The following is a 19,791-nucleotide window of genomic DNA, read 5'->3' as shown; positions in this document are numbered from 1 at the left end:
TATTGCACATTGTCCGGTATTGCTTATTGTTAGGCTAGGCTACTGCTCCTTCCCGTCCTCTGTCCTCCTGTCCCCCCCCAGAGAGGAGTTGTACAGTCTGATGGCGTGAGGGACAAAGGAGTTTTTGAGTCTGTTAGTCCTACACTTGGGAAGGAGCATTCTGTCACTGAACAGGCTCCTCTGGTTGCTGATGACGGTGTGCAGAGGGTGACTGGCATCGTCCATGATGTTCAATAGTTTGTCCATAGACCTCTTCTCTGCCACTGTCACCAGAGAGTCCAGCTTCATGCCGACCACAGAGCCAGCCCACCTGATCAGTTTGTCCACCCTGGATGTGTCCTCCTTGGATGTGCTGCACCCCCCAATATTGTTGACAAATCTCAGTATGTTTTTGATCATTATTAAGTTTCACACTCTGCCGAATAGTTTGACACCAAATTTGTGAAGACAGGCCAAAAATCCTTGAACAAATTCTAAATAGGTTTCAAAAGTAAGTTTAACATACAGTACAATAGTACACAGATTAGCAAAAAGTCTAAGTGGGCTGAGGGAACTAATTCTTGAGCTTTTTTCTTTGGGAGAATCCACGGAATCAGTGGAAAAATAATTTTGTTTATAAGACTCAAGGTTCCTGAGATATGATCCACAAAACATGAACATATGCACTATAGCAGCACTATCAGGCCAAAAGCCATTTTAGCCACTTGCCTATGTTTCACGTCTGAAGGACTTAGAGTTTGGTCCTCATAATTCATTCCAGCAGGGTCAGAATAATAATAATAATAAGAAGAAGAAGAAGAAGAAGAGAAATCCTAACAAAAACAGTTGGGTTCCAGCACATTTGGTGCTTAGACCCCTAATTAACATGAGCACATTAGTATAAACCTGTGATTTGAATCATAGCCAGCAATTTTGTCAGAGCTGCTATTATAAAAAATTTAGTCCTGGGTATGACTTTAAACTTCAACCAGTGGTGAGTCTCAGGTCCGGGAGGACTTGAGTACTGGGGAAAGTGGAGTTACCCCTTAATCACCATTACTCCCAGGTCTGCTCTGACCCGGAGTGGTGAGTTTGAGCTATGGGTTAAATAGTACATCACCAATAAGGCGCTGGCAGCAGGGCACTTTTCGGTGCAATGTGGTACATGAACCCAACAGGGTCAATGGCACACCACCTGATGGCACGCGGAAGAGCCACTCAAATGGCCAACAGATGGCATCACTCAGCAAGTCTGTTGTCACCACGGGGCAACTTCCATACCCATCAGGTATGTGGCACTTTTGTGCACCACTTGGCATCAGGTCTGGAGGTCCAGAGAGACAATACAATGGGGGCACGGCATCGTTTGTCTTAGCTTATTGTGCAAAGTGTTTCATTAGGAGAGGAGAATAGTCTGCGAGAGCCCACAAGGCAAGACATTCCATGGCGGCTCAGCCCGGCTGCTTGTGCCACCGCCGAGGACGACTCTGTCGCTCTGGTGCGGGCCTCGCGGCCCATCTGCATTTCTTTGCATCCTAATGCAGCAGTCATCATCACTAGTGATGGACAACCGACAACGACGATTATCGAAAATTAATCGAGAATTCAACAGTGCTGTGGTATAAAGCCTTTTTTTTGGCTTCTTTTTTTTTGGTACATCTATAATAGGCTGTCCCAGAATGACAGACATTTGTCATTTGTCTAATATATCTAATCTGGCCTAATTGGGCTTTAATGACCCTTTAAAAGGAATGAGGACAAACACTTGTAAGTGTCCAAAACAAGCTCAGTCAGCTGTCCTGACCTAACACCGCTATCCCCGATGATCTGCCTTCAAGGTGTTCAGCCTCTTCTGTCCTAACTGAGATTTCTCTGGCTTTTCTCCAGCTCAGCCCAACCTTCAGGAAATCTTTATAGTGAGAAGTAGGAATGGTTTACACTCTTTTCAGATCAGCTTTGCTCCAGGTGGTGAATGGAGTGATGTTTCAAAGTGAAAAGAGCTGTGTTATACACCACACGGAACATAAGATGCTGCAGAGCTCCCATTAGTGTAAGCCATATATCCAGCAGCAACTATAATGGTGTTATTAGCATAATTGTAAATGAAATTTGAAAAATGGCAAACTGCACAGATTATAAATGTGTCCCCTGTTCATGTAACACACTAACATTCTATCGGTTTCAAAATATATATTTTTTTCCCTTTAAAAACCTGTAATATGAAAAATGGCAATAGGATTTTTGTTGCTATGCAAGATCCATTTCCAAACCAGCGCGTTAATTCGTAATTAATCATTTTGGCACTGTTCCTCACACTCTTCAGTACTGTTTTTTGGAAGACAGGCATGAAATGCAGGCCAAATGTGTGGACTGAAATTCGTTATTCAGGGTGGAAGGAAGTCCTTGTGTCCAGTCGGCAGAGTGTTATAATTAACAGGCAATAATATCTTAGATTCAAATTACTCCTGGCACATGCACTAGTGAGTTTTCAGTAAATTATAATTATGTTTGTCAGCAGCCATGTTCTCTTTAGTGTCCTTAGTGTGTGTGTGTTTACTCACCCAGCACAGAGTATGCTGTTGCAGTTCGATACAAGCAGCAGACATCTCAGAGGTGCTGCTCTATAGTGATATTACTTTAGCCTGGAAACAATATCATTCTCTCCATCTTTCTCTCCAAATCACAGGCTACATGACTGACATTACAGTTGCTTAGAAATCTGAGGCTGAAATTTAGGCCCTGTCCACACGGCAACGGATTCAGGTGAATCCGATAAAACTGTTTATCGTTTCGGCCTGGCGTCCACACGGCACCGGCGTTTTGGGTGCCCCAAAACGAAATCTTTTGAGAACGGGTTCCAGAGTGGAAAGATCTGGCAACGGCGCCGTTGCGAAATCGTCTGGATGAGTAGAACGGATTTGTTTACGATGACGTCACAACCACATGTGCTTCACGCCGGGTAGAAGTGTAACGAATTCGATGCGAGTTGTCAACAAATCCTATAACTTGGTTCATGAAACGCGCTTACAAAATATTTTCACTGTGAATATTTATTGTGTAATGGTGCAAAGTGAAAGAGAGAGAATAGCCCTTAGGGCAGAGTCAATCCCGCCAGCAAAAATAGGGAAAAAAAGGAGCGATCTCACCTCTTCAGATGTTGGTTTAAGTCCTACAATACATTCCTCAAAAAGGGCGTAGAAGAACAAATTAATCCATCAACGTGTAGCATTCAATTTATTCCGGACCATTAAAGACGCCGCCTTCCGCGTAGAATCATACGTCATCCTCGCCGCCATATTGGATGGGTCAAAGCGGAGAATAAAGATGCCTCATTCATGTGCTGCGTTTAACTGTACCAACAGGTTTGCCGTCCAAACGAGATCACATGGGATTACCTTTCACAGGTGAGACTGGAAAAATACTTTTCATTGTATTTGGTCATTATAATGTAATTTTACGAACAGATTTTCCTGACTTTGTGGCTAATATGAAGTCTCACGCATAATAGTTTATGCGCATGCGTCCTTACTTCTTCTATTGTTCTGGTGTCTCCGAAGGGACCGTCTTACAGCGCCCCTAGAGGTGTGGCATGTGTATTGCATCGTTTTCAGCAAGCGTTGCGTTTCCATATGTACCTGATATTTTACTGATCCGTTGCCCATGTGGACGTGATATTTTTTTTAATAACATCTTGTTGCCGTTGTCGTGTGGATGTAGCCTCAGACTGCATCTTGAAGTACAGGCTCTAAGAATCAACCGTGCAGTGATGATGAATCAAGTATGCAACTGCCTTACTTTGTCCTAAAGAGAGAAGAAAATTAGTGGATGCCTGCAAGCCTTTAAAGTTTGACCCAAGAAACAACTTGAGAAGAGAACTGGTATTACAGTAAGGTTCTGAGAACTGAAAGAAAGAAAGAAAGAAAGAAAGAAAGAAAGAAAGAAAGAAAGAAAGAAAGAAAGAAAGAAAGAAAGAAAGCTCTTGTTCATTTTTTCTTTTGTAAAACACCATGGGCTGCATTCAGAGTGGATGACTTCGGTAAAGTTCAAGAAGTCCAAAAGTTACATCGGTCTGATGTTTCATCAAAGCAAAAATCCACTTAAAATGAAAAAATTACTCATATGATGATGTATGAATGAGAAGATGGTAAGCAGTGAAATGTAGGCTATTATTCTGTCCACATTCACTGGAAAGGAACAATTGTGCGCGCTGATTGGCTACTCTACTACTAGGCTATCAGCTCATATACCATGAATAGAAAAAAACAAAATGGCAGACCATGTTGCTGAACCAATCAAGAATGAAATAAAAACTCTACTCGAAAACAAAAGCCCAAAACATACGGAGTAGGGCTGGGCGGTATGACCCAAAATTCATATCACGGTATAAATTGAATCTCTTCACGGTAACGGTATATATCGCGGTATAAATGTCGCGGTGTAAAACTTATAATGGAAGCGTTTCTGAATGGGTTTTGTAGTCCCTTAGCAAAGCTAAAATGATTTAAACAACAACAAAAAAGCAAAGATTATAATGTAATTTTTTGAGCATTCATTGTGCAGAAGAACAACAGAAGTAAGGATAGCGCCTCAGAAGTACAAAATTCTTACAAAAATAAAGTGGATATTGTAAACAGTACTTCAAGTAAGAGAGGTTTTCTGTCAGGCAAATGGCAAAAACAGTGAAAAGGTTCTGTAATCCAAAATAGTGCAAAAGACACCAAACATTACATTTTCCACGTCTTAAAGAACACAAAAAAAATAAATAGATATTCTAATAACAGTACTTCAAGTACACAGACAGAACAGGCTTTTGTTCTCTTGTGCAAAAACTGTCACTGAACATTTGGTTTCATATTTCAAATTACAGTCAAGCTGCAAACACGAACACTGAACTTTGGTTGCCAACAATAAGGTTTTCTTCTCTGATCCAAAATAGTGCAAAAGTTACCAAACAAATTTTCCACATCTTAAAGAACACAAAAATACAATTCTAAATAACACTACTTCAAGTACACAGAACAGACTTTTATTTTGTTTTGTCTGTTGTGCAAAAGTGTCACTGACTGATCGAACAATATATTTTTAAGACAGAAAACACTTACAGTAGGGCGGCACGGTGGTGTAGTGGTTAGCGCTGTCGCCTCACAGCAAGAAGGTCCTGGGTTCGAGCCCCAGGGCCGGCGAGGGCCTTTCTGTGTGGAGTTTGCATGTTCTCCCCGTGTCCGCGTGGGTTTCCTCTGGGTGCTCCGGTTTCCCCCACAGTCCAAAGACATGCAGGTTAGGTTAACTGGTGACTCAAAATTGACCGTAGGTGTGAATGTGAGTGTGAATGGTTGTCTGTGTCTATGTGTCAGCCCTGTGATGACCTGGCGACTTGTCCAGGGTGTACCCCGCCTTTCACCCGTAGTCAGCTGGGATATCCTGGGATAGGCTCCAGCTTGCCTGCGACCCTGTAGAAGGATAAAGGGGCTAGAGATAATGAGATGAGATGAGAGACACTTACAGTACACACTTAGCATCTTTTCAGTAAAAAATAACAAAAAGCAGCATATTTCAAATTAAAATCACAAGCTGCAACACTGAGCTTTAGTGTTTACTCCAGTTCCCAAGTTCCCATCCTCTTTTATAGGTTGTTAGCCAGAAACACAACCGTTTGGAAAGGGACCATGTCTTTGCACAAACTGTTGTGATGGCTCTTGTTCTGTCATTCCACCGCATGCTCTTTCTGTCATAAGGAGTACTCTTGGAAAAGGCTTGCGCAATGGAGGTCTGTTGTTGGGTCGCAGGGGAAACTTTTTTCTTTCCTCCCGTGTTCGTAGACTGAGCCGGTGTTTGAGCCGAGTGCAGCCTCTGGCTCTCTGCATACTCGAGCACATGTTTTGATTTCGAATGGTGAAATAAATTGCTCGTGTTACCTTTGTTGGCGGTCATAGCTACTCCACACACTTTGCAGATGACATTTTCTGCTCAACATCCAACTTTTTAAACCCGAACCACGTCCAAATCACAGATGTAGCACCGTTTTTTTTTTTTTTACTAGCTCCTCCTTCTCTGCCGCTCCTGTACTTGCAGCCATTTTCACACAGAGGCCGGTGCGATGACGTCATCGACGGTATGACGGCAGAGCACAAATCTCTACCGTGGCCAAATTTATATCGTTTCTACCGTCATACCGTGTATACCGCGCAGCCCTAATATGGAGTAAAAGTATTTGATGGTAAGAACATATCTTTTTTTATTTTTCAAGAATTATAATTATAGCATTTTTCACAAACTGCTCGTCATTTTGCCGGTTTGTTTACAATCTAAGTGGAAATGATTTTGTCTGAAATTTTGTACAAAATTTTTATTTATCGAATTTGCAAAAAATGAAAAAAAAAATGCTCCGTTTCTCAAAATCCAGTGACTGTGGATATAATAAAACAATTATTCCACTCAATCTCATCATACATGACTTATAGCCAACTCAGCGCTACGCGTCGTCGGCTATCAACTCATGTACGACTCGATTTCATGGAATAACTGTTAAGTATATTGCCAATATACGGTAATGTGCATAAATAGTCCTGGTTGCACTTATCATGTGAATAATATCCATTATTTGAGAGCTTATAAAACAGCACTTCATCTAGCATGTCCTTTTTTTTTTTAATTGTGTTCCAAAAACGTATCCTAAAATCAGGTCATGAAATCATAATGTGCATGGGATAGGATATCTACCATGCTTTTAATTCACTACTCTGTGTTGAATGAATTAAATAGTGCCAAATGTGTTCACGGTTTGAAGGATAAAGTAACCAAGTACTCATCTCCTCTGCTTACAGCTCACTTTAATTTAATTAATAATTTGATCTATAAATAAAACATCGAGATAAGCAATTTCACTGATTAAGATATCATCTAATCCAATATCCTCTGAAAAAAGTTTTTTTTTGGACTTTAAAGTGACCAAACTCCACCCGAAACTTCTCACGCAGGAGTCTGAATATTCCATAGTTACATCTGTGATCTGAATACCAATGTGCACAATTAACTCTTAACTACGCATAACACATCACTGGTCTCTGAATACGGCCCAGTACGATGAAATCCAAAGCACTTATCAAATCAGAGGAGATAAATGATTTACACTTAAGTGTAAGTTTACTTCTGTGACTTTACGACCACTGGCTTTACTCACGGAAGCAGAAAATTGTTTTTCTATAGCTCTACAGCTCTACAAATGAATGTCCTTTATTGTGTAACATTTATTATAGGAACATACCCCATAGTGACTCATTCTCATTATCTCTAGCCGCTTCATCCTGTTCTACAGGGTCGCCCATAGTGGCTCTCTTTTTCTAAACTGAAATGTTTAAACTGCACTGTCCAATGTGGTTGATTCTGGCTCTCGGGTGGTCTCAAAACTACCTCTATTTTTGGTTCTAGGTTCCATTGCACGATGCTCCTATATCAAGTACCACTATTCCTCTGCTACGATACCCAAGAATCTGTCCTACAACATCACCAAGACCATCCGGCAGGATGAGTGGCACTCCTTGCGTGAGTATTCATTAATGTTAATATTTAATTCTAAAGCCTAAAAGTGTTCATGAGAAACCTTGCAGGAAAAGTATTAAATGCTTTAGGATTATGGCGAGCTATAAAGCTGTACCATTTATATAGCTTTTTTATGATTTGTTGAAACACAACAAAATCTGGCTGATTACACATGCTAAATATTTAAAGCCCTGTACAAAACCTTGTACAAACTCCTTGTTCTGCAAAGAAGGCTCTGGTATTAGGTGAAACAGAGCTAAAGCTTGTTTATACATTAAATTACATCATTTCTGCCCTGTTCATGGAAGCACTCAATACTTAACATCCAAAAAAAAAAAAAAAGGTAAGGAGCTGAAACAACCAATGTGTTGTTGAATATAATCTGGTAGTGAGTTCCCAGTAGATCCAACTGAACCAAGAAACAGCCATTTGGGGTTTTTTTCCCTTCTAAATAGGACACAAGTCTCAAGTCCCAAATATGCATTACTAACCCATTTTTTTCCCCTCAGCAAAAGCATTTTCAAAGAGAGTCCATACAACTATTAAAAGTTTTGGTGGATTAAAACAAAGCCTCTTTTACACGTCATAAATCACCTCCAGACTGCATATGGACAGTAACAATTAAATGACTGCTATACATAGGAAAGATCTGTGCCATCTCTAAAATATTATACACACACCAACCACTTTATTAGGAACACCCATCCACCTGCTGTTTGATGCAGTTCTCAGCCGATCCCTTGACAGCAGCACAATACATCAAATCATGCAGATACAAATCAAGAGCTTCAGTTAATGTTCACGTCAAACATCAGAATGGGAAAAATTGTGATCTCAAAGTGTGACTTTCACTGTGGCCTGGATGTTGGTTTGAGCCAGATGGACTGGTTTATTTGAGTATTTCAGAAACTGCTGATCTCCTGGGGTTTTCACACACAACAGTCTGCAGAGTTACACAGAATGGTGCGAAAAACAAAAACATTGAGTGAGCACCAGTTCTGTGGGTGGAAACAAATGTCTTGTTGATAAGAGAGGTCAGAGGAAAATGGACAGATTGGTTCGAGCTGCCAGGAAGGATATAGTAACTCATAACTCTTTACAACCATGGTGAGCAGAAAAGCATCTCAGCATGCAACAGTAGAAGATCACATTGGGTTTCACTCCTGCAGCCAAGAACAGGAATCTTGGAATCAAGAACAAGTTACTAATAAAGTGGCTGGCTGGCTGGCTGGCTGGCTGGCTGGCTGGCTGATTGATTGATTGATTGATTGATTTGTTAATTTGGTCCATTTTATCTGAGATAATTTCAGACTTCTGCCCTGGAAATAGCAGATATCCATCCATCTTGCTGCGATGACCAAGTCACCAGGTCATCGCAGGAAATAGCAGATATATCAAATAGATCTCACCTGTGAATAGCACCTACTTAACCTACTTGCTCGGTATATCCATTCAATTCTGTCCCATTTTCCTGAGGCAAGATTGTACACTAATCAAAATGTACATGACAAAGCACAAAAAAAGTAAACTGTGTCTGCACTACAATTTTGTGGCCTTGATTTAGTATCGTATGGTTACATTTTAGAACATAAACATATATACAATTTCAAAATGTGCTACCTAATCAAAGTTGAGCTTGCAGACTCGCCTGACTACAGCAGAAAGAATGGAAAAATCCAGAATAATGTCGATTCATCAACAATGCAATACAGCTACATATCTCAATAATCAACAATCAAAGAACAAGCTCCAGGTCCTGCTCTGTATAAAATATCAATCTACTGTTTAACAGTCAGCATTCGGAGCCCTACCTTGGGTTATCGTTTAAAAAATGATTACCGAGTAAAAGTACTTTTGGTCTGCTTGGAGAAGCCAGTCCACTGGTATGTCAGATATCTTCTTAGAGTCAGCATGTGGTTGGGAGAAACCTGGTGGCAGGACTAACAGAGACAGAGGACAGGGCTGGATAACGCACGGCCTCAAACTGTCAGATGGTTATACTCCAGTGAGCCACAAAGAACAACTACTATCTGGTGACAAGACAGACAACACTCCTTTAACCTCAGAGCCTCTAGCAGCCCTTTTTCTAACTCTCTTAAAGCTAGTTTAAGCTTTCTGTATTGTGTGTTGAGCGAGTGAGGACGTAAGAGGCATGCAGTCCCTACTATCAAAAAACAGTTTATACTCACTTCACTATTTTTTTAATGTTATGGCTATAAAGGTACTGAGAAATTAGACTAAATTGAAAAAATAGTTAATTTGTCAAAAAAAATTCACTCATTTAAAAGTGAAGGCATCCAGCTAAAAACGAACCAGGGTAAAACTAATAAATAAACTAGACAGGGACACTCTAACGAGTGCAAACCCCGCCTTTTCCCTATTAAAATACATTGGGCGAAAATTTCGAAGTTCTGCCATGACCTTGACCTTTGACCTCCAAAATTTAATGGTTTCCTTCCTGGGTGATTGGCAACACATGTACAAAATTTGGTCCAAATCGATCCATTGGTTCTTGAGATATCTTGCAGACACACAGACAGACAGACAGACAGACAGATACACACACAGACTGACGCAGGTGAAAATAATAACCCCTCCAACTACTGTCGGCGGGGTTAATAAATAAATAAATAAATAAAAAACCCGACCTGTATTCAAGTATTAAAAGTAAAACAATAAATATTTTTAACTAATAGAAGATTTATTTTGCCTCAAAACATCCTTCAGTCTCTGTACATTTGCTGGTCAAATGCTAGTAATCTGATGATGTGTTAATCAGACGTGAAGTATTGTGTAAATAACCAATATTTACCATAAGCTAAAATTTGACTTCCTGCTACCGGAATCAATGCTAGTCTAACCTGACATTAGCAAAAAAACAAACAAACAAACAAAAAAAACCAGACTTGCTTATTTAAATATAGCTAGTTGATGTTAGCAAATTAGTCAAACTTACCTTCCTTTATCGAAAAGAAGTATACTTCAAGTTAATTTTATTAAGTATACTTTAGTAAAGTTAAAGTATATTTCCTTAAGTATACTTTTGTGTACCAAGTATACTGAGATCACTGTACTTACAGTATACTTGTAAGTAAACTAATCTAATACTTCTTGGGACTAAATTGGCCCACTTTTAGTTTATAAAAAGTATACTTTAAGTCTAAGAGAAGTAAACTCTGTGTATACAACTAGCATTTTTTTTTATTTTGTACTGCAAGTATACCACAAGTAAACTTATATACTAATAGTTTACTAGTTCTATACTTGTAGTCCACTCTTTAGTTTACAAAAGCATACTTCATAGTATACTGGAAATATACTATGAGTTTACTTGTTTTATACTTTTAGTCCACTTTTTAGTTTACTAAAGTATACTTTGTAGCACTGGCGGCTCATTAATAGGGGCGATTTGGGCGACGCACTCCCAAACAGGGAGGGAGATTTTTTTTTTATCTACTCCTACTACCACGGCAACAGTAATGTCATTGTCCAATCAGGCTAAGGTCGCGCCTGGTGTAGCCACGCCCTTTTGGGGCGATTTCTGTCAGGTTCAGATTTGCCCCAAAATCTCCCATTGACAGTAATGGTACATGCGTTTTTTTTGAAAATCATGCTCCCAATGCATTTTCTATTGGGTTTTATGTGCTCGCACAAGCAGCGTGCTTACGTCATACGCCTGTTGCGCCGCGCAAGTGTTGCCAGATTGGGGGGTTTTAAGTGCATTTTAGCGGGTTTTGAACATAATTTTGGGCTGGAAAATGCAACTTGCGCGGGAAATGTGTGAACATTCTATGAAGAAGATGGCGAGTGTTGAGTGCAACAATACGATAGCGGCTCTGAAAGAAGTTCCCTTTAGTCGTCGTACCAATGAGGAGAAAACGGCAATCAAACAGCTAGGACCTCCTAGACCGAATTTAAACATCAGGCAAGTGTCTACGAAGGGGGAGAAGACCTACTCAAGAGGTTTTAACAAGAACTGGTACCACCGGAAAACTTGGCTAGCTGGCTGTGATGTAGTCAATGCTCTTTTTTGCTACCCTTGCGTTCTCTTCCACCCTGGAAGTAGCACAGCAGACGGTACAGTGATATCTGATATTTGAATTTACTAGGCAAAAGTTGTTTTGTGTGTGTGTGTGTGTGTGTGTGTGTGTGTTACCAATGGCAGTTTAACATTGCCATGCTTGGAATATTTCAGTAGCCTCAAGTTCTCTCTGACTTGGTGTAAATTAAGCATATTTTTAGTTTTTATATATTGTACAGTATGTGTGTTCATTGGAGCCAGCAGCACCTTACCTTTTTTCCAACTTGTTAAGCCAAGTTGCACTGACTACAAAACCTTGTGTAACCTTGTGTGTATATAGCTAAATAACTAAAGCCTTTTGTGTTCATTGACATGCTTGTAATACTTTAAATTTCCTTTTAAGGCATGGCTTTCTGGAGGAATTCTTGGGGAAAAAAAACTGCAGAATTTATTTAGAATTATTATTTGTTGTTAAAATGGTGCAATTCCATATAAAAACACATAATTAAGCTGCACATGTTTGTTTGATGGTTATGCTTTTCTTCATCTTTTTCAAAACTTAAACACTTGTTTTGGATTTATATCCTGCCACTTTAATTGCATTCTTTAGAATGAAGAAATTAGAATATGTTTATAATTAAGAATTTGTGTCTACTTATTATAGAATACTGGAAAAATATGAGAAAATAAATGAGTAATGTAATATTAATTGATTGTGATGCCAAATGTTTTGCTTTGAAGGCTTCACAATGAATCTTCCTTAGTTTTAGCCTGGCAAGCCAGACTAAATGTGAATATTTGCCACTCGTAGGCAAAAATATTTTTGGCCGCTAGGCGGGTGGGTCTAGTTTACTAGGCTACCTTAGTTTGCCACCTTTAACTTGTTCAGTGTTGCCACCTAGTGGAGAGAAGAGATTGTCTATATTGATATCTGAATTTACCAGGCAAAAACAAGTTCGGCCAATTGATTTGCTACCTAGGTCAATTTACTTCAGTCCTGTGGACATTTACGGTCTGTGTAGACATAACGGGGGAAAATTGTCCCCCCTGAAAAAAAATTCAGGAGCCGCCACTGCTTTGTAGTATACTGGAAATATACTATTGGTTTACTCGTTACACACTTCCAGTCCACTTTTTAGTTTATAAAAGTATACTTTATAGCATATTGGAAATGTACTATTAGTTACTGGTTATATACATCTAGCCCACTTTTTAGTTTTGAAGTTTACTGCAGTTACCCTTCTAGGTATACTATTAGTTTTCTAGCCCTAACCCTTACCTCATGCACACTACCAGTAGACAACTTAAGTGTTTTGTACCTTAAGTTACAATGAAGTTATAAAGGTAAGAATTCACAAAATAACAATAGATACTCAGGATTAAGAACATATTCATTTTCTTTAAAAAGCAAAATTTAAAGCAACATTGTATTAAATGCCAAAGTACAAAAACATGGCAATGACAACTGAAATTGACATCCAAGCTCAAAAGAAAAATCAATCAATAAATAAAAATTAATTATCCCACTCAGGAGAAATAAAAAAAAAAAAAAAACACTTATATGGAACCACAGACATATTTAAGAGTCAACAACAGGGCAAGTACACTTAAACATACCGGTAAGTACAAATATTTTAATACTTTATTACACTTTTGTTAAGTATATCTTGATCAAAAGTTTAAGTATAAGCTTAATATACTTAGACTTTTCGATGTACTTTTCAGTATAAGCCAGGTATGCTTGTATATAACTTCATTAAGTATATCTCTGATAAGTAAATAAAAAGTAAACTAAAAGCATACGCTCTTATTTTTAGTTTAAAATAAGTATACTGGAAGCACACTTGAATAAACTTCTTTTTTATAAGTGTTAACATGCTTTTTTTAAAGTAACTGGAGTTCAAAGCCTTCTAGGGAGGTACTTTTAAAGAAGTCTTTGTTTACGCCAGCATATTGTCTCATTTTTACCCAAGCAGAGCCACAGGCTCTCGTCCTCAGGTTCAACACTGCAGTCTGATAGCCATAGAGTTAACAACACTGCAGCATTTAATTGACACCGCAGTTGGCAAATCGGCATATTAATACTCAAGTGAGGTGGCACGGTGGTGTAGTGGTTAGCACTGCTGCTTCACAGCAAGAAGGTTCCGGGTTCGGGCCCAGTGGCCGACGAGGACCTTTCTATGTGGAGTTTGCATGTTCTCCCCGTGTCTGCGTGGGTTTCCTCCGGGTGCTCCGGTTTCCCCCACAGTCCAAAGACATGCAGGTTAGGCTAATTGGTGGCTCTAAATTGACCATAAGCATGAATGTGAGTGTGAATGGTTGCTTGTCTCTATGTGTCAGAATAGATGGACAAGTCGCCAGGGTGTACCCCGCCTGTCACCCATAGTCAGCTGGGATAGGCTCCAGCTTGCCTGCGACCCTGTACAGGATAAGCGGCTACAGATAATGGATGGATGGATGGATGGATACTCAAGTAAAAAGTATAAATATGCCAAAATTATACTTAAATATACTAACAAAGTACAATTACGCAAGTATTTTCAGAGAGAGAGAGAGAGTGCTGCTTTTCTGGGTCTGTTCAAACAATTATTAAAGGGAGGTGAGAGAAGGGAGTGTATAATGTTTTTGCTATGCCAGTCCATCACACAGATGTCATCTCACGTCCCTTATGGTTGAGTCTTTTCCCTATGTCAATGTGGCATAATTTTTGCCATGCAATCCTCAGCAATCCAAATGTAATCCTCGCAACGTGTCAAGTATGAACCAATAATTAAGTGGAGCGTCACATGACTTCGGTATGTTGACAGAGGGGGTAAAGAGAATGGGCAACAGGGAGAGAAACTGATGTAGGAAAATGATGTTAGAGATCAATAAATAATAGAGATATACAGACAAAATAAACATGGGTTCAAGTGCTACCATTGGGGGGAAAGCATTTCTGACCATTCTAAGGTTTTTACTTGGCAAAGTCTGATTGAACGAGTGTGTCATATCCAAAGAGTACAGATTTTGGTCGCCTCAGCATTTATGCAGCCACTTATCCCTATTAGGGATCAGGGATTATTAAAAAAGAAAGAAAAAAAGATCCCTCCTCAAATCAAAGCTGTACCAAGAGAAAATGGCCAAGTGCAACTCAGTTACTATTTTCACGGTTAGAAATGAACGCTCCAGTGCCAGAGGGAATAAAGCAGCAGAACAGGGGTTGTGAAATTCTAAATTAGTATTTTAAATCCACATTGGTCCCAAACTGTGATAATGTTAAACATCTGGTCTGTCCCATTTCTTACAACCCAGTTTTGTGGATGTGCACTACTTATTGCACCCCACTTCAATATAAAAAGGCCACTTCACCAAACTAATTAAATCCAACTGATTAAATTCATTTATCCATAATAAATAAAAACATTTAATGCAGTTGTTACAACTAAACATGACTGGAACAGAAGGTGATGCATTATTCATCCATGTAACTAACCAACCCCAAACACACAAGTTGCAGCCAATTATTTCCACCATTAAAATATTGAAGGAAAATCTATAATTAAAATCAAAATCATACGGTGTTAAAATGAATATAACCAGCACACATTTGTTTTTAAAAGGAAATTAGAGAAGTTAATTGGATATCATTAATTAGAGAAGTTAATTGGATATCATTAAACCTCTTTAATCATTTTCAAGCTCTTTTTTGATCAGATCTTGTAAATCAGAATCTGCATGAGCAGTCTTTTTTGTTGTTAGGTAAAGTCAGGGGACACAAGTGGCTTAAGGCAATTTTCTGGGTGCTCTATTCAGATTATGCATGTTCCTTATGTGTAGCTCATTCCTTCTCAGATTGCCAGATCTTTCCTGAATAAAGACGTCAAAGACAGGAATTTTCAATAGTGCCTTTAAAATACATGAACTTGCCTTTAATTGGTGGGTTTCACGTGATGTCACATCCGCCTCATTAGTTATTCAAAACTTTAACTGGTGGTCTACCAAAGCTCAGTTGACAAAGCGTTTGTATGAAAAAGGTGCACTGCTTGCATGAAAGTTGCCTTATGCTTGTGTTGTTTTAGGTTGTTCGAATCGATCAAACCGTGAAACTGATAAAAGTTTATTCAGAGTTCCCCATGAACTAATAAAGGGTGAACGAACACAGGATTTCACAAAAAGACATCGAGAAAGGTGGCTTTTGAACCTCTCACTGAAATCAAAGGGAGTCGAGTCGAAGCATGCTCGAGTTTGCAGTGATCACTTGGTGAAAGGTTTGTATTTCCCTCTCAGCTACATCCTTAGTGTTTTCCAAGTACTTTTCTTGCTGTGTGTTGTTATTTTATGGTACTTTTTTTTTTAGTCATGAAGCATTAAAGTCCCCAGCTGTTTCTTTGTTTACTCCTCACAAAGTCCATATGCATGAAGGTCGTGACAAAATTCTTCCCCAGCCATACAGTTACAATGCGCCGTGATCACTTCTCCGTCTTGTTTAACTAAGATCCAGGTCTTTAAAGGGGTTTCTGATGATCTTTGTGAATGATTTACCTGAGAGATAAGAGCCAACACAAGTGAGAATCAAGCAAACTGTTGTTTGTTTACACTTCAACTTGCAATACTTCGTTGTAAAGACGTGAACGAAAAGCTTAAAAAAAGCATACTTACGCAGGCAAAAACAGTACAGGATTCATTGGGCAGTGACTTGATAGCGAGGTCCTTTACCCAGCCACATACAAAAAAGTTGTAAGCCTCCATACTCTTCCACGCTTTCATCTGTTTTGCGGTGTAGAAGGACGTCTGCAACACCAGATAGTTCGAGATGTCGGGGAACTCGACTGAAGGGTAGTTTTTGAGATCGTATGACAAATCCTTCTTTCCCAGACTGTAGGGGTCGATTCCATTGCACATAGCAATCTTCTGAATATATCTAAAGCGAGCAGTGGCTTCTAGATTACGAGCGTACTCTGATAAGTTATCGCTAGTTGTTTGCATTACGGCAGCCGTTTAGACCACCAGCTATTTCACTTCCGGTAAAACCGCTAAGAAAAGTCACATGACTGAAACCCAGCAATTCCAAAAACAACCACGAGATAGAAAATCCTGACTGAAAGCAGACCCCTGCCCCTTTTGTCAACTGTTAGCAGCGAACTCTTACTCTTACGTTTACAGGTGACATCCATTTACATTTAACCTACTTACTGTTTAAAAGCTAGGAGGATTTTGAAGTGGTTATTTATTGAGATGGTTATTTACAAAGGAGGTTATTAATCAAAGAACTGCGGGACTAAGAATTAGTCAGAGCAGGAGCATAATAATTCATGCTGGGTGAAAACAAGTGGTGTCTGTGAAGCAGCCACGCCAGATGAAATTGGAAAGGCAGTGTTTCCACAGTTTGTAATACAAAAAAGCCACTTATGCAAGAACTCATTGTATCTGGATTTGAGTTCATATGTGACTGAAAGATTTGAAGAAGCCAAACATGAAAAATAATAAGAAGAAGCCTTTATTTGTCACACATACACTCACGCACTGACTTAAGCACATGAAATTTAACCTCTGCATTTAACCCATCTGAAGCACTGAACACACACATGACCAGAGCAGTGGGCAGCTATGCTACAGTGCCTGGGGAGCAGTTGTGGGTTAAGTACCTTGCTCAAGGGCACTTCAGCCCAACCTCCAGGCCATGGCTGCCCCATGTTAACCTAACCACATGTCTTTGAATTGTGGGGGAAATCAAAGCACCTGAAGGAAACCCACACAGACACAGGAAGAACATGCAAACTCCACACAGAAAGGCTCCGTTGGCCACTGGGCTTGAACCCAGAGCCTTCTTGCTGTGAGGTGACAGTGCTAACCACTACAACACCGTGCCATCCCAATTTGCTGATTTAAACACCGATCCACTGAATAACAGACGACTGAATCATGATCACAATGATTCACTGATTCAGTGGGTGCAGATCAGGCTCGGCACATACATTTAACAAACTTTTAATGCTAAAATCTATGTATGGTCATTAAAAATTCAGTTATGGGGGCGTCGTGACTCAGATGGATAAGGCGCCATACCATAAATCCGGGGACCCGGGTTCGATTCTGACCCGAGGTCATTTCCCGATCCCTCCCTGTCTTTCTCCTGCTCATTTCCTGTCTCTACACTGTCCTATCCAATAAAGGTGGAAAAAGCCAAAAAAAAATCTTTAAAAAAAAATTCAGTTATGGCTGAGTATGGAGATGGAATACTTTGGTTTGCATGTTTAATTTTGTTTCTTACAAAGAATAGACTGCTTTGATAAATGAATACATACTAACCACTGCCATATGGCCATTTGCTGATGCTAGAATCAGTCAGTCTTGGGCCCAAATAGTGCATTTGCGCTTTGCTTGGCTTTTTAATTACTTGTCCAAAAAGAGCCAGATTATTTATTATTTCAGCATTTTTGTAAAACATATATACAGTTCTGTGCAAAAGTCTTAGGCACCCTATTTATTCAGTCCAAACTTTGTTATAGATTTTTATTTTATGGTTTCTACATTATCGAAGTCAGTACAAAAACATTTTCGATTCCAAACATTAGGCTTCCAGCACAAAATTAAATGTAACAGAAAAAATGTTTGTCAGTAAAGATAGCAGCATATTACATAATGAGCACTTTTCAGACAAAAAAACATAATGAAGGCTGCTGGGTTTTGCTGCAAAAATAAGAAGCAAGTCGAACAATCAGTGTCCAGAAGATCTGAGGCTGGTTCTGTCAGATGCTTAGTAAAACTTACAGCTCATTTCTTTATAATACTGGACGCACTGTACCTGAGATTACTTCTTTCTTTTTTTTTTTTTAAGCAAAGGGTCATCGTACCAAATATTCATTCATTACTGTTTACTGCTCTTTATAGTATCATCACTGCTAGCACAGATAAATACTATTACTGCATTTCTGCATTGATTCCTCTGATTCCTATCAGAAAACCTGTCAAGTCTGAGAGAGTGATCAGATTGCTCAATCATCTAAAATGTGCTTTTTAGAGCCCCGGATCTGATAATAGAAACATATACTTAGATCCTCAGAGTTGAAGGTCAGTCTCTAAAGCTAGCATCAAGCTGAGATGTTTAATGTTCTTATTACCAGCAATGCTGACATGCTGTTCTTCATCCAAACAGACGATACTGCCATGATGGATGAGCTGTCATGTGACGGCAGAACCTGAATGGAAAAAATAAAGACTAAATAAACAGAAGCAACCACTTTCTTTTTTTTTTTGGGAAATTGTTGCACTGCTGAGTGTAAAATCAATGACCCAGAGGATGAGCGGTTCAAAAAGTCTTGGTTAAAAAAAAAAAAAAAGACACAAGGTCAAGAAACATTCTAAGTTAGAAATCAAGGAGGAAGAGGAGAGAGACAGAGAACCCAAGAGCTCACTAGTGACAGAGTGGTATTAGAGCATACACAATTATTTTACAAAAAGGTGCGCATAACCCTTTGCCAGAATACGTGTCATTGTCTTACACAGAGTCTGGTCACTTCTGAACTGTTCTTGTTCTTAGTTGTATGACAGGCTCAAACCTGACATTCATGAAGAGCGTGAAATTGCTCAGTGGCTTATTTGAACTATTCCCACAATACATTTCTACAGACTCTCGAGCGGCATCAGCCAAACTTCAAAGCCAGCGACATGTACACAGAACTCATTTGTAGTTGTCTGTCAAACTACTAGAAGCAGGTTCGGTGCTGATAAAGTTGCAAATAAAGCCGCTTTTTCTATTACAGCCAAATATAAAAGAAAAAGGTTAGAATATACTCTATCTTTATGTATGCACATGCCTAGGTCTTTTGTTTCTGCAGGAATGGTGTAAATCCATTGGAACCCAATTAATGCTAGGGATTTTTCTTTTCTTTTTCTCTTGATCTATGAGGAAAGACGCCTAAATTCTGCTGCTTAGGGATTTTACAAAATCAAAGACAAAACGAGCTGTCAATAATTTGGCAGGGAACAACTAGGCATAATGCTTAAAACTGTCAGTCTACACTAATTATTCCCCTGGAAGTTAAATTATTCACATCTCAGCATCCTGATCAAAAGATCACTACAGTGTCAGTTGCCAACTTGAATACTGGTCAATTAGGATTTATAGATTTGAGCAGTCAAATTGATTTTTTTACTCTAAAGCCTAAACTCCCATTTTGTAGTATATGCCAGAGACAAATGATGGAGGTCATTATTACATTAATTTAGGATTCTCACACCATCGTCCAACAAGTAGACAGAGTCATCTA

At 39.2% G+C, this 19,791-nt stretch overlaps 1 protein-coding gene across 1 annotated transcript in view; it reads left to right on the top strand.

Annotated features, from left to right (window-relative positions):
* The window catches only part of tmem178bb (transmembrane protein 178Bb), a 238,436-nt gene that overhangs the window by 127,049 nt on the left and 91,596 nt on the right, over window positions 1–19,791 (top strand). Inside the window, exon 2 of the mRNA XM_060903297.1 lies at window positions 7,408–7,521. Coding sequence (XP_060759280.1) covers window positions 7,408–7,521 — 114 coding nt within the window. The remainder of the gene's footprint in view (window positions 1–7,407; window positions 7,522–19,791) is intronic.

Source organism: Neoarius graeffei, chromosome 21 (assembly GCF_027579695.1).
Source record: "Neoarius graeffei isolate fNeoGra1 chromosome 21, fNeoGra1.pri, whole genome shotgun sequence".
Taxonomy (NCBI): domain Eukaryota; kingdom Metazoa; phylum Chordata; class Actinopteri; order Siluriformes; family Ariidae; genus Neoarius; species Neoarius graeffei.
Note: the sequence above shows the minus strand (reverse complement) of the source record. Positions and strands in the feature narration are given on the sequence as shown.